This window comes from Arachis stenosperma, chromosome 4 (genome assembly GCF_014773155.1).
Source record: "Arachis stenosperma cultivar V10309 chromosome 4, arast.V10309.gnm1.PFL2, whole genome shotgun sequence".
Taxonomy (NCBI): domain Eukaryota; kingdom Viridiplantae; phylum Streptophyta; class Magnoliopsida; order Fabales; family Fabaceae; genus Arachis; species Arachis stenosperma.
Genome location: NC_080380.1, coordinates 147,020,114 through 147,037,257, shown reverse-complemented (window position 1 = coordinate 147,037,257; position 17,144 = coordinate 147,020,114). Strand labels below are relative to the sequence as shown.

The 17,144-nt window shown below is 36.1% G+C and overlaps 2 protein-coding genes across 2 annotated transcripts; one reads left to right on the top strand and one right to left on the bottom strand.

Moving 5' to 3' along the window:
- The first annotated feature begins 871 nt into the window (after nt 1-871).
- LOC130973809 (uncharacterized) lies at nt 872-6,516 on the top strand. Its single transcript, XM_057898475.1, has 12 exons — nt 872-1,324; nt 1,569-1,654; nt 2,281-2,360; nt 2,459-2,514; nt 3,032-3,080; nt 3,296-3,442; nt 3,596-3,691; nt 3,848-3,961; nt 4,135-4,265; nt 4,519-4,763; nt 4,981-5,814; nt 5,903-6,516. The coding sequence occupies exons 1-12, from the start codon at nt 930-932 to the stop codon at nt 5,950-5,952; spliced, it is 2,283 nt and encodes a 760-aa protein (XP_057754458.1). The 5' UTR covers nt 872-929; the 3' UTR covers nt 5,953-6,516.
- LOC130973808 (DNA-directed RNA polymerase 2B, chloroplastic/mitochondrial-like) lies at nt 6,500-15,642 on the bottom strand. The gene is made up of 19 exons (XM_057898474.1): nt 14,471-15,642; nt 13,801-14,019; nt 13,571-13,704; nt 13,407-13,473; nt 12,274-12,332; nt 11,780-11,897; nt 11,515-11,628; nt 11,281-11,412; nt 10,777-11,193; nt 10,286-10,336; nt 10,094-10,164; nt 9,225-9,309; nt 8,869-9,021; nt 8,704-8,778; nt 8,495-8,584; nt 8,226-8,273; nt 7,835-7,949; nt 7,644-7,747; nt 6,500-7,258 (listed from the first exon to the last, which is right to left on the bottom strand). The coding sequence occupies exons 1-19, from the start codon at nt 15,368-15,370 to the stop codon at nt 7,148-7,150; spliced, it is 3,063 nt and encodes a 1,020-aa protein (XP_057754457.1). The 5' UTR covers nt 15,371-15,642; the 3' UTR covers nt 6,500-7,147.
- Nucleotides 15,643-17,144: the final 1,502 nt, after the last annotated feature.

Sequence of the window (17,144 nt, the reverse complement as noted above, 5' to 3'; positions counted from 1 at the left end):
AATAATTAAGATCATTAATATATATAATTATATATTACTATTTCATATGTATATATATAATATTAAAAGTATAGACTAAATGCATATAGGATATGTCTATATATATATATATATAATCGAGCCAGCTCACGAACTAATGAGCTGAGCTTATCCAAGCTCAAGCTCGGCTTATTTAATTTATGAGCTCAATTCCAGGCTCAAGCTTGGCTCACCAGCTCACGAGCTTAGCTTATCGAGCTATTAATGAGCCGAGTTCGAGCTGGCTCATGAGTTGACTTGACTCACTTTCAGCCCTAGTAATGATGACGGTAGAGGAGATAATGATGATGATAAATCAATAAAAATAATAGAAGTAGGAACGATAATAATGATGATGAAAAATGTAGTGATAGTAATTAGCTATATTATTGAAAATAATTTTGTGAATATTTAAAACTCCCCACAAAAATATAAATAAAATTCTCACAAAACTAATTTTTATTATTATTTAAATAAATTTTTTAACAGAGAAATCATAGTGTTCCAAAATAAAAAGGTTGAAGGTTGAAGTATCTCCTTTTTTTAGACAAAAATCGCTTTATCCTTCATGAAAATAGACAAATATCGGATTGAGTATTTACTCTAATTGTAAAGCATATTGAAAACCTATAAAAAATTTATTTCAGTTTTTAATTTATGTTATTATTCATTAACATATAAATAATTAATATAAAATAACCTGAGAGCCAATTTTTTTACTTTCATAGTCAATACTCAATAGTCTTGTTCTTACCTTCAATTTTGTATTTAAAAAAAAAAATAAAACTTCTTTTGCTATTCTAATTATTATTGTTATAGTTGTATCTGTGTTTTGTGCATAAACCGAAAGCAGTGAGAGAAGACAGTGACGAAGTGCTTTTTTTTGGTGGTAGCCACTTTCTCTCTCTGCAATGACGAACAACATGGCTATGCCTCCCCCACCTCCCAGAATCCCTAATCCCTCTTCTTCTTCTTCTTCTTCTTCTGATGAGAAGAGCGTGCCAGAAACCGCAATATCAGAACCGCCACCAACTACTACTACTACTTCAACCGATTCAGCAGCCATGCCTCCTCCTCGAATTCCAGAACCACCTTCTTCTTCCAATTCAGACGATTCAGCTGAACCTCGACCACCACAACAACCGCCTCAGCCGCCAAAGCCATCGTCTTCTTCTTCTTCTTCTTCTTCTTCTTCTTCTCAGGGCATACCGATTCCCTACAAGATCCCTCCATGGAGCTCTGCTCCCTGCCACGAGTTCTGCCTCGAGGTCCTCAAAGATGGCGCCATCATTGACAAATACGACGTGTTAGTCTCTCTCTCTCTCTCTCTCTCTCTCTAGTGAGGGAAGTTAGTTACTGTATTTTGGAGTTAACAGCTGAAAGAAAAGATTGCTTCTAGAAGTTTATTTTTTCTTAAATATTTTTCTAGCTGATAAGCTGAATGGGATCGAACTGAATTGAATTTGTGTTTATTGCATTTGACTTTTTTTTTTCCTTTAAGCTTGTGGAAGATTTGAGCTTATTGTTTTGGCTATGGTGTTACCACACAGGCATGAGAAGGGGGCGTATATGTTTGGGAGATTGGACCTCTGTGATTTTATACTGGAGCATCCCACCATTTCGCGGTTTCATGCAGGTATGGTGCAGCTTAACTAGCTAGCCCTTTCAGTGAAAATTTTAGTGATTTTATCAACTTTAAGACTAGGAGTGGAATGACTAGTGTGTTGGCTTGAAGGTTTGGTAAAGTTGGAGACTGGAAAATTGGTTACTACTTTTGTTTGTTTATTTGTATTGGTAGTTTATATGTGTGGCTAGTAATTTGGCTTGTATATTGTGAATTATTATTATTATGAAACATTAGCTATCTAGCTATGGTAGAGTGTAGACCAATCTGAAGACAAGGTGTGTATGTGTGTTTGGTTTAGGATATGATAAATAAAAAGAATTATTTTCCCCTGAAATAATACGATTCCAAACATGATAGAGGTCATGGATTTGTGACTCAAGAAATATTTGTGTGAAACCACCTTTCATTGAATAGAGCTCATTATGATAAACTGCTATGTTGGTCAAAAGTTTCCTTCTGACTTCAAGCCTTTTATGCTTAATATGAATAGGAATTGGAAAAGGCACTAGGTGAGTTAGGATCAAGTGACAAATTACCTTTAACTGGGTTAGCATGACTCGTGAATAGCGTAATAATATTTACTAAAAGAAGTTTGTCCATGATTCTTACCAAGTTTTCATTATGTTTTGATTTAGTTCTACAATTCAAGAGAAGTGGTGATGCATATCTGTATGATCTTGGGAGTACTCACGGCACTTTCTTGAACAAGAATCAGGTAATAGGGTTAATGGATCTGTAATCCCGTTTTGATACAAGAGAGGTATAAGTATAATCCCATCAGACATAAATCCATTTCTTTACCTATTTTCTTAGGTGGAGAAAAACACATATGTTGACTTGCATGTTGGTGATGTCATTCGATTTGGCCGGTAAGTACTTTTTCCTTTTTCACTTGCTAATGAATAAGGCTTTTCCCTTTCACCTTCTCCTATGTCTCTACTGTTTCTTTTTTATTACGTCTGAGGCTGTAATAGATTTATTGGTTTAAATCTCTAAAATGAATTGTGTGCTGGACTGCTAGTTATGAGTTATCTATTAGGACCTATGCCCTAGTTACGAAGCCATTAGAAAAATAAAGAATTGCAGCTTTGTTGAGGAGCTCTTTTGCTTTAAGTGATGTGCAACAAATTCAGTTGAATTAGGATGTTTAGTGTCCAATTTAAATTGCATACTATTTTCCCCTCAATATCTATCAGATGTTATGTATCATGTGCTGAAGTTCTGAGTTCTAAAACATTTGTAGGTGGTATGCTTATGACACTTATGTGGTGTTTTACGTTCCAGTTTCCTTTGGCAAACATTATGTAGTACATTGAGTTATGATGCATATACTTAAATTTGATTTATCTATTTGTTCATCTTTTTATTACATCTACACTTCTACAGGTCATCTCGCCTGTTCATTTTTCAAGGGCCGTCTGAGTTGATGCCTCCAGTAAGATCTGCATTCTTTTTTTTTTTTTTTTACTTTTTGTGGTCATTCCCCTTTTCTTATTTGCAAATATGTCTCCTTATCTATCTTGAAAAGGAAAAATGAAAAAAGAACAAGTAAAGAAGTCTCCTAGACTCCTAGTAATTATATGATTGAGTTAATAATTTACAGGATGAAATGTGTATTGCTATAGTGGTTCATGTGCTCTTATTTTACAGGAAATCAACAAAAAAATCATTCGAGAAATGAAAATGCGTGAAGTAATTCTAGACAAGGAAGCTTCACTCCAACGAGCAAGGCTGGAAGCATCTCTCTCTGATGGTGTATCATGGGGAATGGGTGAAGATGCTATTGAGGAAGAGGAGGTTTGTGGAAACTTATAACCATGAATATACTGCATATGATATTATGATCAATGGAATTTTCCCTCTGAACTAACATATATGTTACTTATTGAGAACCTGCTTTTTGTTGAAAATACAAGTTTATTTATGCCTTGGCTTGATTCAAATTTTCAGGACGATGTGGATGAAGTGACTTGGCAGTCATATAAAGGACAGCTCACAGAAAAACAGGAAAAAACACGTGAGAAGATACTAAAAAGGATGGAAAAGGTGATCAGAGTTAATTTTGTTACTACAATGTCTTTCATTTGAATTATATAATTCATGAAGAGCTTAACTCAGCTACCTTGCCAGAATAATTCAGCTCTGTATTAACCATGCTGATTTAATCTTTCTCCTATATTCATGCCGATTTTCTCTGTGCAGATTACAAACATGAAGAAAGAAATCAACTCTATACGAGTTAAAGACATTTCTCAGGGTGGGCTGACTCAAGGCCAACAGACTCAAATTGCTAGGAATGAGCAAAGAATAACACAGGTAATGTTGTAGAAAAATAAATAAGACAAGAAACCATCTCACAAATATTCTGTGATTGCCTGAGTTTTGAAAATTATATGTTGGTTCTCATCAACCGTTCTTGTTAATTGGGTACATTCTAATGTCTAAGCATGTCAATTGTAAGCTGTTTTTTTTTTTTTTTTTTTTGACAGGTATTGGAAGAACTTGAAAACTTGGAAGAGACACTGAATGACAGTATACGAGAAAGCATAGGTGCTCGTACAGGAAAAATATCTCGTGGAAAGAAGAAAGGTGTTGTGGAAGATGAAGATGAATATCTCAGGTATGATATCACCAATAGAAGGAGATTCCCAGGAAAGTGAGATTTATTGAGGATTTCATTTTTGAAATTTTGACATTGAAATTTTGACAGAGGATATACTCATAATCTGAACTGCTTAATGCTATTTACATGCTTTTATCTCCTTTTTGAGAAGCTGCTCTTTTATGTTCAATTTTTTTGGTTTATGTATACCATATGTATAAAGTGATGCACTAAAACTAAAAGCACTATGGTTATTACTTGCATTGTATAGCGACGGTGACGATGAATTTTTTGACCGCACAAAGAAAACGTCTTCTCGCCAGAAGCCTGGTGACAACCAATCTATTGAGACTGCTGATACTCTTCTGGATAAAAAAGATGCCATTATCCAGGAGATGAATGAGAAGAAAGAGTTGCTTATAGTTGAAAAGAATAAAATGTCATCAGAGTCTGCCAAACAAGATGAAGTTGATGATTCCCTTGATGCTTACATGTCTGGACTTTCATCCCAACTTGGTAAGAGTTATATTTGTTTGCTTTTTCTGGTTGCTTGCTTATATTTGCACATATTCATTGTATGCAATTGTGTGCTTTGATGTGTGTGGAAGTAATACTAGAAAATGAGTTGTCTCGTTCCTTCAAACTCTAACTTTATGTGCAATTACAAGTCTTAAATTGGACATTTCATTAGCACACGTTAGCTTATCCTTGCTGATTTCTTTTTTGCTGTCAGTTCAAGACAAAAGTGTGCAGCTTGAGAAGGAATTGTCAACTCTTCAGTCCGAGTTGGATAGGATTTGCTACTTATTGAAGATTGCTGACCCAACAGGCGAAGCTGTCAAGAAAAGGGAGTTGAAAGCACAAGAACCCAAATCAAACAAATCTCAAGAAGTTGCCTCTAACATAAAGAAACCACAAGCAAAAACCCAGAAAATCACTGAACCTTGTACTAAGGTCGATAACAAGAAACCACCTGTGGAAACTCAGAAAATCAGTGACACTTGTGCAAAGGCAGATAACTCCATACAAGAAGGGAAACCTGGAGATGCAACTATGGATTTGGACAAGTCAGAACCTGGCAGTGACAAAGTGGAGGGTGAGAATGTTGTATACACGGTTCCAAAGCCCCAGTGGCTTGGGGCTGTAGAGGACAGGGTTACAGATGATAACCAACAACCAATAGCCGCTTTGCATGATACAGACGAGTCCAATCAGTTCGTTGACTACAAGGACAGGAACAAAATTTTAGGTTCGGGTGATGATGCAAAGACTAGAGAATCTAATATTGAGTCTGCTGCTCCTGGTCTGATTTTAAGGAAAAGAAAACAAGTTGAGATGACGGGTGCAAATAGTAATGATGTCACTCGGCAATCGACTTCTGCTCCTGTGGGTGAAAAAATGGCTGAGGATGCTGTGGCTTTATTATTAAAGCACAAAAGGGGATTGTATGCAACTGATGATGTGGAAAACCAAGATGAGGAGAAGAGGAAGCCTAAAAGAGTGCTTGGGCCTGAGAAACCATCATTTTTGAACGATCAGACAGATGACACATGGGTTCCCCCTGAAGGTAAGCATAATTGGTTTCAATGTCCTTACTATATGATTGGATTGTCATTTTTTCAGAATGTTCATATTTTCCTGTATCGTGTGTGCAGGACAATCAGGTGATGGACGAACTTCTTTGAATGACAAATATGGCTACTGAGCAGATTTGTGCATAACATTGCCGATTTCGAGAAATAATGGATATCGATGGAGGATTCGGAAGAACCTGGTAAGAGTCATTGAACCTGCAGAGTTGGTTGGACAACTCATTGACCTGCGTCCTTTTATCAACTGGAAGTGGAAGGATGACGATGAGGTTACTTGGTGTTTAAGTTACAACAGTAGTGTATTTAGCAGACATGGTATTTAGCAGACATGGCAAGTTGAGATGCACTTTACCATTGGTACAGCCACAGGATATCAGAATGCTACTAACAAGTGACTTTCTTTTTTTTTTTTTTTTAAGTATAGAATGGAGTCATTTGGAAAACAATTTTGTTGCTGCCACTGTAAAGGTTTATTTGAAGTAGGTGTGTGGTGTTAAGAGGATTAATGGAGGGCTCCATTGTGATAGGGAAATGACATTTCAATATTTCATCATGTTAAAGGTGGTTTGCAAATGTAGATGCTTATGAAAAATCTTCATTGTTTTCCCATATGCATGAAGATGTTTATTTAAGGAAGTAAAGATTAGTATTTCATCTGGACTCTGAAATTTCATTAGCTAAAAAGGGCTCATATATTCTTTTTCTATTTTTGGTGCATATAATGTCTACAATAAATTATCTTAAACATGTTATAAAATAATAAAAAAGAATGTTTCTTTTATATTTAGTTATTTACAAAAGAAAGCTGGTACAAAATACACATGTAAAACCTTATCTAAGGTAGACATTCGCTATTCTCTTGATATCAAAGATGGTCTTGCAACTATCCCTGGCATAGTTTTCATGGAGACTTGTGAGCTGAACTTATTCGCAGATCTCTTCCCAAATTCTTGAAATCAATCACTACTACACTCACTAACTAGCAATGCCAAGCTTTATCCCTTGGCTATTTTTTTCTTGAAAGCATCATGGTTGTTGCAAAAGCTACGAAAGCTTTTATCTGGTGTTAAGGTATATACCCTCAAAAATTCCAGTGTTACGGGTGATTTTATATTATCATACCAGACAAGAGTCCTCCTCAAGACCCTGGATGCCTTCAAAGATATATAATGCCACTGAGGAACGGCCTGTATCGTGAGCACATTCGGAAGAACTGTTGTCGCTACTATGCACATGCCGAAATAACTCAGAATGCAGTTAATAAGCCCTAAAGAAAGAGTCCATGCCCTACAGAGGGCTGCAGAAAGATCAGTTGAAGAAATATGGTGAATCTAAAACTTCCCTTAGGTCGAAGTCTCCCCGTTCCGGTAATGGGGGGAACATTAATGTTGAGAAAGACCCCTGGAAGCTCTCCAGTAACTGCTCACAAATAAAAACAGGTTAACAGATCAAGCAGTAACCTAGAAATTACAAAGAGGCTATTTATACAAATATAAAATAAAATAAATTAACCATTAATATCAACCTTTGCATCTAGTCACATAAGTTTCCCCATCTACTAAAAACATAGAATGGTTTTTCCCGTCATTTTTTTTTTTTTGGAGAAATTCAAACCAGATTTCAGGTTTCAGAAAACAAAGCACAAAACCAAAAGAAGTATCCACTATTTAATTACACAAGCAAGTATGAAAATACCAACGAAACTAAAGATAATAAAATCAATTTCCCCTGAAATATTCCCAAGAATACCAGAGATTAAAAATAATAGCATATCGTGTAAATGACGTTAACATCTAAACCATACATTTTCCAGTACTGGGGTCTCATAGAGTTCAACAAACTTCTCTCTGAGTATTCTGTTCATTCTATCCACATCACATGCATGCGTCCAATATGAGTCATGAACCCCTAAATGTATGAACAGAAATCATTCCTCGTAAGCATTTTAATCATTATAAATCAAATCTGAATGAAAAGAACCTAACTAGCAAAAACCTGCAAAATTCAAGCCTTCTTTTTTGCAGGCCACCGCAGTCATCATCATATGAGTACCATCAAGTGAGTGAACAAAATTTGGGGGAAATGCTGTCCTCTGCCTCTTTGTCATGACCTAGAACATTTATAGAACAAAACAATTTCATATTATTGTTAAAAATTTAAATCCTAAGCTGTTATTTAGGTCATTGAAGGAGTACAAATTTCTGAATAGTTTCAATGTTATTTAGCTTCCCTATGTTTTGAATCTTGGTGTTATTTTCCTATCATAACTTCTTATAAATTATAATCAATAGGGACGCCTTGGGCAAAGGATAAAATAGTTAATAGATAAAATCTAATTGCCTCCGAAGTAAATGATCCAAATATCTATACATGATGTTAAGCTTACCTTATCTGTTTCTCGTTGCAATGTCAACATCTGAAGTGAAGTTTTGACCTGTAACCCATCACATAATAATAGCATTAACCTATATAAAGCCATAAACTCAGAATTTGAGGGTGTATTTGGCATGGAGGATTTTGGAAGGGATGACGAATTGAGGTTTAAAGTAAACAATATTTTGAAGTTCTTTTTTAAAAATTGAAAGAATAAAACGATAATCCTCCATCCAAACATATCCTGAGAAGTATATTTCATGGAAATTCTACTATACTTACGATATGCCTTCCAAGTTTCCGGTAAGGTTGCACAACAGGAAGTCCAAGAGGAGTGGTCCAGCGGACTGGCTGATTTTCAGATGCAATTACCTATTCAAGGTCATTGTCATACCAATTCTGTTACTAATACAACGATGACAACAAAAGGACGAAACAAGAATCAGAATATGTGCATCACACATGTAGGTAGAAGGAAGATTGTAACATACTTTTGCACAGTCACCAAGCCATTTCATAATATTCCGTGCACCTTGAAACATCTCCTCCAAGGCAGTTAAGGTGACCTGAGAAGGAAATGAGATTAAACAAGCAATACATGTTATGCTACAAGGATAATATATATCTATAATACAGTGTTATTTTCACCCTCTCACCTTTGCAGCATAACAAGAAGCGCCAAAGAGTTCGTCATCATCTAAACCGGATTCTCTTTCTTTCAACCTCCTCTTTATCTGCTCCCGCGCACCAATGTAAGTGACACCATATACTGATGTCATCACTGTCTGCTTAACCAATTTTCTATCCACCTAACAGTATACGAGATCAGATCAAAATCAGCTTCTACACGAGAACAAAAAACAATAAATAAACGAACCATAATTGCTAATTAGAAAATTTATTTTCAAATGCCTTAAGAACCTAAGATTCCAGATGAAATTGTAACTTATTCTTTCAAAAAACACGAGATTGCATTTATGCACCAAGTAACACCAAAAGGATGACATAGAACCTGATTAACTAGTCTCCTTGCATGTAGGGCATGGGGAAATATTGCAGGATCTTCCTGAGCATCCCTTTGCATAATGTGCAATACTCTGCATGAAAATGACATTTGTAAGACTAAGTTGTTTATTAGGAATTTCCTCTCTTCCCTGAGGAATTTCAAGCCCGAAACTTAAATTAATTTAACCTTTTTTTGTTCTTTTTAAGCTCTGCAAATATCAGAATATGAACAATATACACAAATAAAATGTAGATTAAGAAAAAGCATAACAAATGTAGTGTGGAGTAGAGGTTGTCTATCGGAAGAGAGTAATGAGGAGAGGTAAATTATGACAATATATTAAGTACCTAAGGAAAGTGGGGAACTGCACCTTAAAAAGGCTAGTTGTTAAGGAAAAGAATCACTCTCCTTAAATACAACATCAAACATTCCATACTACTTGATGTGGGACATTGGACACCCCATAATACACAAGTCCCTAACAATTCACCGGCCCTAGAGACCCGACATCCACAGCGGCTTTACTCTTTTCACACTGACCCATAGCCAAGTGGCTATCGGCTATCAGTATTCGGTATTTTATCTTAATCTAGCTTATAGGTAGCCTTTTCCATGCTGCCGACAACCTAAGCACTAAATACCATTGTTAAGTACCCAAGGAAAGTGGATAAATGCACCTTAAAAGCTAGCTGTTAAGGAAGAAGAACCACTCCACTTAAATACAACATCAAGCATATTGTACTACTCAATTGGAACTTTGGGGGCTCCATAATACCCGAGTCCCTAACGCAATCCAAAAAACATGTATGCCCACTTCAGCATTTTGAATTTGAATCTACATGTAAGTTACAATTACACTGCACAGAAATACTCACCTAGTGGCAATTCCAGAGTAAACATCTGCGGGTTTCTCTCCAGCAACTAGATTGACAGCAGCAGCCCCTAACTGGAAGGGGATAAAATTGTAAATTACAATGAAGACATCTCCAACTTGATATTAAATATTTGGGACTAAAGAACTTAGAAGAGCGAAAAAAACGAAGTCCAAAGCCACAAAGCCCTATTACCTTGTCTCTTCCCAAGGCAGCATAATGTTGTAAGCCATTACAAGAGCCATCCTAATACAGAAAATCATGGTATAACACATCATAATCATAATAAATTATACATATAATGATAACTGTGAGCATTACAGTGTAAATGGTGACGGATATCAAACATCAAAGAATCAGCATAAAAAGATAATGATTTTTATATGAACTAATTAAGTGTACGCCCATATAAAGGGGACCAGTCAACAAATTAAATCTGCAAATGAAATTCTACTCTAGCATTATAAAAGCATCCTGTCTTATCTCCCGCAACAGCTGGGCAACCAATCAAGATAGCTTTTGTAATAGTTAGGATAATTCCCACACCATAACTCAATCCATGAATCACAATTATTTACCATGAGTTTGTAGAATGGAAAATTAAGTAATGGGGTCAGTTTGAGCAGGGATATGACATCCCTAGTATGTTTCAATATCCCAAACTTATATTTACACAAAGAAAATACCTGATGTATTGGAGTATGTGAAATGAATGTTTCTGGGGAAGAGCTTCTTAAAGCATCGGCTAAAGTTATGCATGCAGCCAAACACTGCAATGGATCTTCTGCATTCAACCACCACCGACTACCTTCAAGAGGTTTGTCAGCTGAATCAAATATGTCATCCAAATGATTTTCAGTGAATGCAATACGACCCTCATGAGATAGTTTATCAACACCGCCAGCATACAGATTTGCCAAGTGTATCTTCAGCCAGTGGAGGCCAGACTTTCCAAGAGGGCGTCCCTCGGCAAATTCTAATATACCACGACATAAATCTGAACCTAGGTGATTCAAGTGTGGGTGCATGGGGTATGCACGTCCTCTGAAATCAACGTTGTGGGGGTAGTAAAAACCTTCTTCATCCTTCATTTTCCGTGCTACCTGCACTCACGGGAATAAATGGCTGTGTTACCACAAAATAAATGGGGATTCATAATTGATCAGTACATAAAGTTCAACCAAGCTTACGGCCAGTTTAAGCTCAACATCACAGCGTTGTGAATATCTCTCCCTATTCTCTTTCCTCACAGATTTGGCTTTCCATCTCCATTTCTTAATCGTAGCTTCATCATCAGTATCTGGTTCCTCAGGTAAAGGAACCTACAAAAGAAAGTTGATAAACCATCCCAAACTGTAGTCAACCTCCACACACTTTTATTAGCACAAGTCCAAATGCAAAAAGAAGAAACCAGATTAACTTACATCATTTCGGTCCACCAAATCAGCAAGTCGTCCTCCACTAGCCCATATCCTGTCTATAACACTCAGTACCCTCTTATTTACTCTCCATTTTGTATTCCCAAGTGTATCCAGAGCCTAAACAAAATGTTTTGTATGGAAATCCATTAAGAGATACTACAATACCAAGACAAAAGGAAAGTGAGAGAGTAACTGTGCATGCGAGCAAACGTGCATTTGTGTGTGCTGGTGTGGCTGGGTGGGGTGATGTAGTATACATAATTCAGACCTCAAATACAGGCTCAAGTTGCTTCCTAGGGGCCCTCCTAACTGCCTCACGTTGTTGCCTGACTCCATGGGTACGCATGACATAGGAGGGTAAGAACAAATACCCACCTTTGTCATAACTGTTGAGAGTACAGAAAATGGAAAATCTAAGTGTCAAAAACTAAGTGTGCCCTTCAGCCAAAGGAAGAAAAACAGTAAATCCTACTTATTATGAACATTGAAATTGTAACTTGATAATGCATAAGGAAAAATCTTGATCCGCATTTTGAAGCCAACTGCAAAAGACAGTTGCTTATGGAGCTATATTTTCTCATAAAAAATCATCAAAAGGAAAACCAAATAGCATGCTAATTTTTGTTTTTACATTGGTTGGAGTTGAACCATCTTCTGGTGCCAATTTATTACCTTAAAGAAAAGGTTTCAAAATCATATACCAATCATAGAATTGAAAAACAAAATGGAAGCAAGGCAACAATAAGATGCAAGTCACCATACCCTGTCCAGTTGATTGGTGGAACCAACATAGGCATGTAGGGAATGACCATATTTTTTGCCTGTTGAAAAAGCAAATAATAATAATAATAATAATAATAATAATAATAATAATAATAATAATAATAGAAAATGTAAAACCCAAGGAAGGGAGAGGATGCGTTATTCAAACAAAAGCATAAGCACAATGTAAAACACAAGAAACTATTGTGAACTCGTTGAAATAAAATCTACATATAGTAGAGCTGTAGTATAGTAGTAAGTGAGTTTTCCACTGAAGTAAACCCAATCACATCTGGATATAATAAGGATCATAGGTCATAACCACGGGCCAAAACATAAAGAAAAATATATCTTAAAACAGAAACTTCTGATATGCCAAGTGCATTGAGCAAAGTGCCAACACAAAGAGGCTACCACAAAGCTTGCCATAAAGCCATCATGTTTGAGGGATCTCCCTTAGTGGGCAAATCAAGGAATGACACTTGTGGAGTTAAAGATAAAGACCTATCATAAAAGATAAAGATATGCCATATGATTAAACCAAAAAAACCACACGGCAGAAAAAGCTGCAAATCTCCATAAAAGCTTTTCATCAGCATCACACTTACTCTATTACTTTTGATAACCAAAGGTTTGGGATCTTTCCAGAAGCAGGGATTTAGTTTATTTTAGGATGATATTTAAGGTACTAACATGGTAATTCGCTATACAGCCTTCTTACAAAGAGGATCGAATGTGCATCTCAGTTTATCTGTATAACATTATTTATGAAATTATCATGCATTAAATCAATGAATTGGAAAGATTTTTCTGTAGCTGGATTCTCACTTATATCCTCCATTCTTCTACAGTTCTACTACCCTAATATGTCTTTACCTATCTTCATCTGCACCTTATGGTTATTCCTGTCCGGCATTGCCATTATTACATGTTTAAAGTTTTTCTAGCCCAAGTCCAATTCAGGAACTAAATTATTAGTAAAAAAGAAATCTAATGACAAAACTCTCCTTTAAAAACTAAAGGCTCTACAACCTACCAAATAACAATAACAAAAATGCTGCTAAATATATCGCTAGTGGTGAACTATTCAGTTCAAGATTTCCAAACAAACAGAAGATGATGAATATACTTACAGTTCTTTCGAGACCTTTAAGAACTATAGGGTCGCATTCAATAACCCCATATTTTTTGCTTGTTTTCCTATGTAAATTATTTTTAAAAAAACAGTTAGGGCATCAATATAAAGTACTGCTGGAAATTTTAAATTTAAGCATGTGAAGCAGAGATTAAACCTCACATTGACTCATGTGTCATTGTTTTAAATGAATGGACAAATGCAGGTCGGATATCAGGTGGACAATCCACTAATTGATCTGATGGTGGTTGTATATAGGCTGTCTGCACCAAAAGCTCAACTAAACGGCTTCCTACCTGTGAAGTGGATGGGTGGATACCACCTTGTGAAAAACAGAAGGGAAAAAAAGAGCAAAATGAACATTTAGAGAATGTAGGTGAGGCTATTCAAACCTTTGACTTAATGATTGGTCCCCATGGCTTTGCATCATCCTGGCTCTTCACTATCCCCTTCACTGCGATAAGCTTCTGCTTTTTCATCAAATCAAGGACTTTTTTCCGCAGCTTTTCCCCTTCTTTGTGGTCAACAGCAGACTGATCATCTGCTTCATTTTTCTTCCCTTTACGACCTTTTTTCTTCTGGGTTTTCTCCAAAAACTTGTGTATTTTAACCTGAACCAGAATTAGTAAGCAGTGAATAAGGTTACACTCAAAGGCCATAGGAAGACAGTTGTTCAGAAATAGAAGTAGAGGCCTAAGGAAGTTAATCGTTCAGACACCATCCAAACTCTATACTACTTACAAACCCCACATCCTTCTCCAATTAGATAAAAAAGCCAGCAGTTACCTGACAAAGGTAGAAGTGCTTCAACAACCCCAACCCCAAAAAATACTAAATCAATCCCCTTTTGCACCTCCTCCACACTACCATAGGTTTCTAAGGGTGTTACAAAAGGCCTGAGTTTCTATCTTTGAACTAACATACAGCAACACTATCAAACATTTTAAAAGGAAATCATAATATTATGAATAAACAGTTCAAACTATATAGGTCATGATATCTGTGCAATCAGTTCAAAATAAAAGGACAATGCAACTAGCAAGAGAAAGGCAATACGCCTACCTCTTGTTCAATGGCATCACCTATGCTGCAGACAACCTGCACAACCCTGGCAGTGCCAAGGGTTCCACGTTCACTCCCAGTCATCAATAACCCCATCAACTTATGCATTGTGATAACAGCCATCTTATCGGCCGGCAACTGACCAAAGTAAGGAGCGAAAGCTGACTTGTTCTTCCCCTGCCTGCACAATTCCTGCTCCTTGGTAATGGCATCACGCAACGGCTCAAACCAACCAAGAAACAGAGACTTCATGTACGGCAAATTGGGTGCAAGCTTCTGCTCACACATATCCAACAAGAGCTCTCTATACTCCTTTGCCGCCTCCTCCCACACTTCGGTCTCAATCTTAACCTGCCTCCTCCTCAACTCCTGTAACTTGGACTGTGTCATACTGCCCCTCCTATTCGAATTATCACCCTTCCACCTAAAAGAAGCAACCTGTCTCTGCTCTTCCTTCTTCATCTCCTCCAACAATTCTCGAATTTCATCCACCACACTGGCATCTTCCTCAACATAAGTTGAAGATACTGTCTCGGCAACACTACCATATTCTTTGACACCAAATGGAACTGGAGCATCATCTTCCACATCAGTGGAAGAAGAAACCGCCTCAGCAACACTAGCATACCCTTTATACAACTTGCCATATCCAACATCATTTGGTTTCCTTGCAAAACTCAAAATTCCCATCCTTTTTTGGAAGATTGAATTCACAGGGCTATTGGGAGGGTGGAAGCGAAGGTGGAACCCCCTGAAAGTAGCGGAAAGTGCGTGCTTGGCGACGTTCCGCCACATGTTCGACGAAATGCTCAAATGGGCAGGCTGGAAAACAACGTGTTTTTCAAAAGGGTATTTAAAATCGAGACCCTTGTTGAGGGAAGTTGTGGTGGTGCTGCACATCAAATTGCTGGGAAGAAGAATAGAAGAAGCGAAGGGGAATGGGAATTGAAGTGAAGAGAAAAATACGGGGTTGATGAAACAGGTGAAGTTCGAAGGAACAAGTATAAAGGAGGTTCGAAATTCATAGGAGATATCAAATGATAGAGAGAATATAAAGTGCCGCCGCCTTCAAAGGTTAAAAGCTTGATTCTTCGTTATTTGTTTCTGAGTTCGTCCTGTTCGGAAGATTTTGAGGAAGACGTTGATTTTTTTTTTCTTTAGTGCTTGGGAAAAACCCTTTGTGGCTTTGGGGTTTTAGAATCACACGGAGTTTTTATTTTAGGAGATTATTTTACTTAAAAATTCATCCCTTCAAAATTCAAATTCTTTAAATACTTCAAAAAAAATTTTAAAAAATGCTTATAAGTAATTTATATATTAATTTATACATTTTATAGTGTGAATTAACTTTTGAAACCATTTTAAAATAAGAGAATTGTACTTAATATTTTTAAGCTACAAAGTTTATTTATACATAATTATTTACGACTAAACTATATATTAGTTTTATAATGATAGTAGGTATCCCCTAAAATCAACTAGAAAAATTAACTAATAATATGAAAAAAAATATATATATATATATATATATATATATTAAAAATAAATTAAATAATACATGCTATTATATACAAATATATTGGTATTTTTTTTTAGTATAATCCATTCCCGATCCTTAACCATTTATGAAAAGGACCTAGCGTCCCTTGCCATTGAAAAATAACAAGGTAATCCTTATTCATTCTCTTCGTATGACCGAAAGGACCCTCTTATCAGTTTTCGAGTAAAAAGTAACTGAAAGAGTCTACGTGTACTAGCTACAATGAAACGTGGACTGACTATGGTAGATAAGACAAAAATTATGTACACAGTCATAAAAAATGCTGCAGTTTTGATTCTAGTTCTTAATAAGAGCAACCCAAATGTTAATGTGAACCCTAGATACCAAATCCTACCGTTAGTGATGAACATGGAAGAGCATTCATCAGGTTCAATCTGTAGTTCATGGAAAGAGAGGTTGTTGAGCTCTTTAAGCAACAACACTGGCAATGTTGGCATGACGAATAAGAAGTTCATAGATCCAACCTGCAACTGTGGAGCTTATGCGATTCTTTTTGAATCGACCACATTAAATAACTCAAATAGGTTGTTCTTTGGTTGCAGTTATTTCAAGGTACATTACTATTCACTCCATCTTACAATCTTTTCTGTAATTAGGTTAATTAAAAAATAATTGTTTATAATTGTAGACTCCTTTAACACATTGCAAATATTTTTAGTGACTGGATGAGCTCATAACTGAGTTTGACCATACAGTGGTGGAAATGCAGAAGATGAAAGTTCATGGTAGATTAAAGCAGTTTGAGGATAAAATTAAAGAAATGGAGATTAAGCTATATGATGGAGTTCAAGGACAAAGTTACAGAAGACAAAATGGATGTATCATCTTGACATTTTTCATTGTCGTTGCTCTTGGATTTTTTTTTTTTTTTTTACTGCACTTCAACCTAATAGGATGTAACAAATTGTAACTTATGTTAGATATTAATGTTATAAGCTAGATGCACATTAAGGATGGTGACTGAGATGTAAAAAATGTTGAATTTTGATGATGAAAAATTTATTGTGAGTTACATTGCAAGTGAGAATGTGATTTATGATCTTTTAGTATTTTTCATTGTTATGAGTTGAAGTGACAATCTCAGTATTTTGTTATTTGAAATATGTTTTCATA

Excerpts from the sequence above, each read along its gene's own strand:
- LOC130973809 (XM_057898475.1), top strand. The coding sequence starts at position 930 with ATGACGAACAACATGGCTATGCCTCCCCCACCTCCCAGAATCCCTAAT. Across the intron at positions 2,515-3,031 it reads GATGTCATTCGATTTGGCCG|GTCATCTCGCCTGTTCATTT; the intron begins GTAAGTACTTTT and ends ACACTTCTACAG. Across the intron at positions 3,081-3,295 it reads CGTCTGAGTTGATGCCTCCA|GAAATCAACAAAAAAATCAT; the intron begins GTAAGATCTGCA and ends CTTATTTTACAG.
- LOC130973808 (XM_057898474.1), bottom strand. The coding sequence starts at position 15,370 with ATGTGCAGCACCACCACAACTTCCCTCAACAAGGGTCTCGATTTTAAA. Across the intron at positions 14,020-14,470 it reads GTGATGCCATTGAACAAGAG|GTTAAAATACACAAGTTTTT; the intron begins GTAGGCGTATTG and ends ATTCTGGTTCAG. Across the intron at positions 13,474-13,570 it reads ACAATGACACATGAGTCAAT|GAAAACAAGCAAAAAATATG; the intron begins GTGAGGTTTAAT and ends TAATTTACATAG.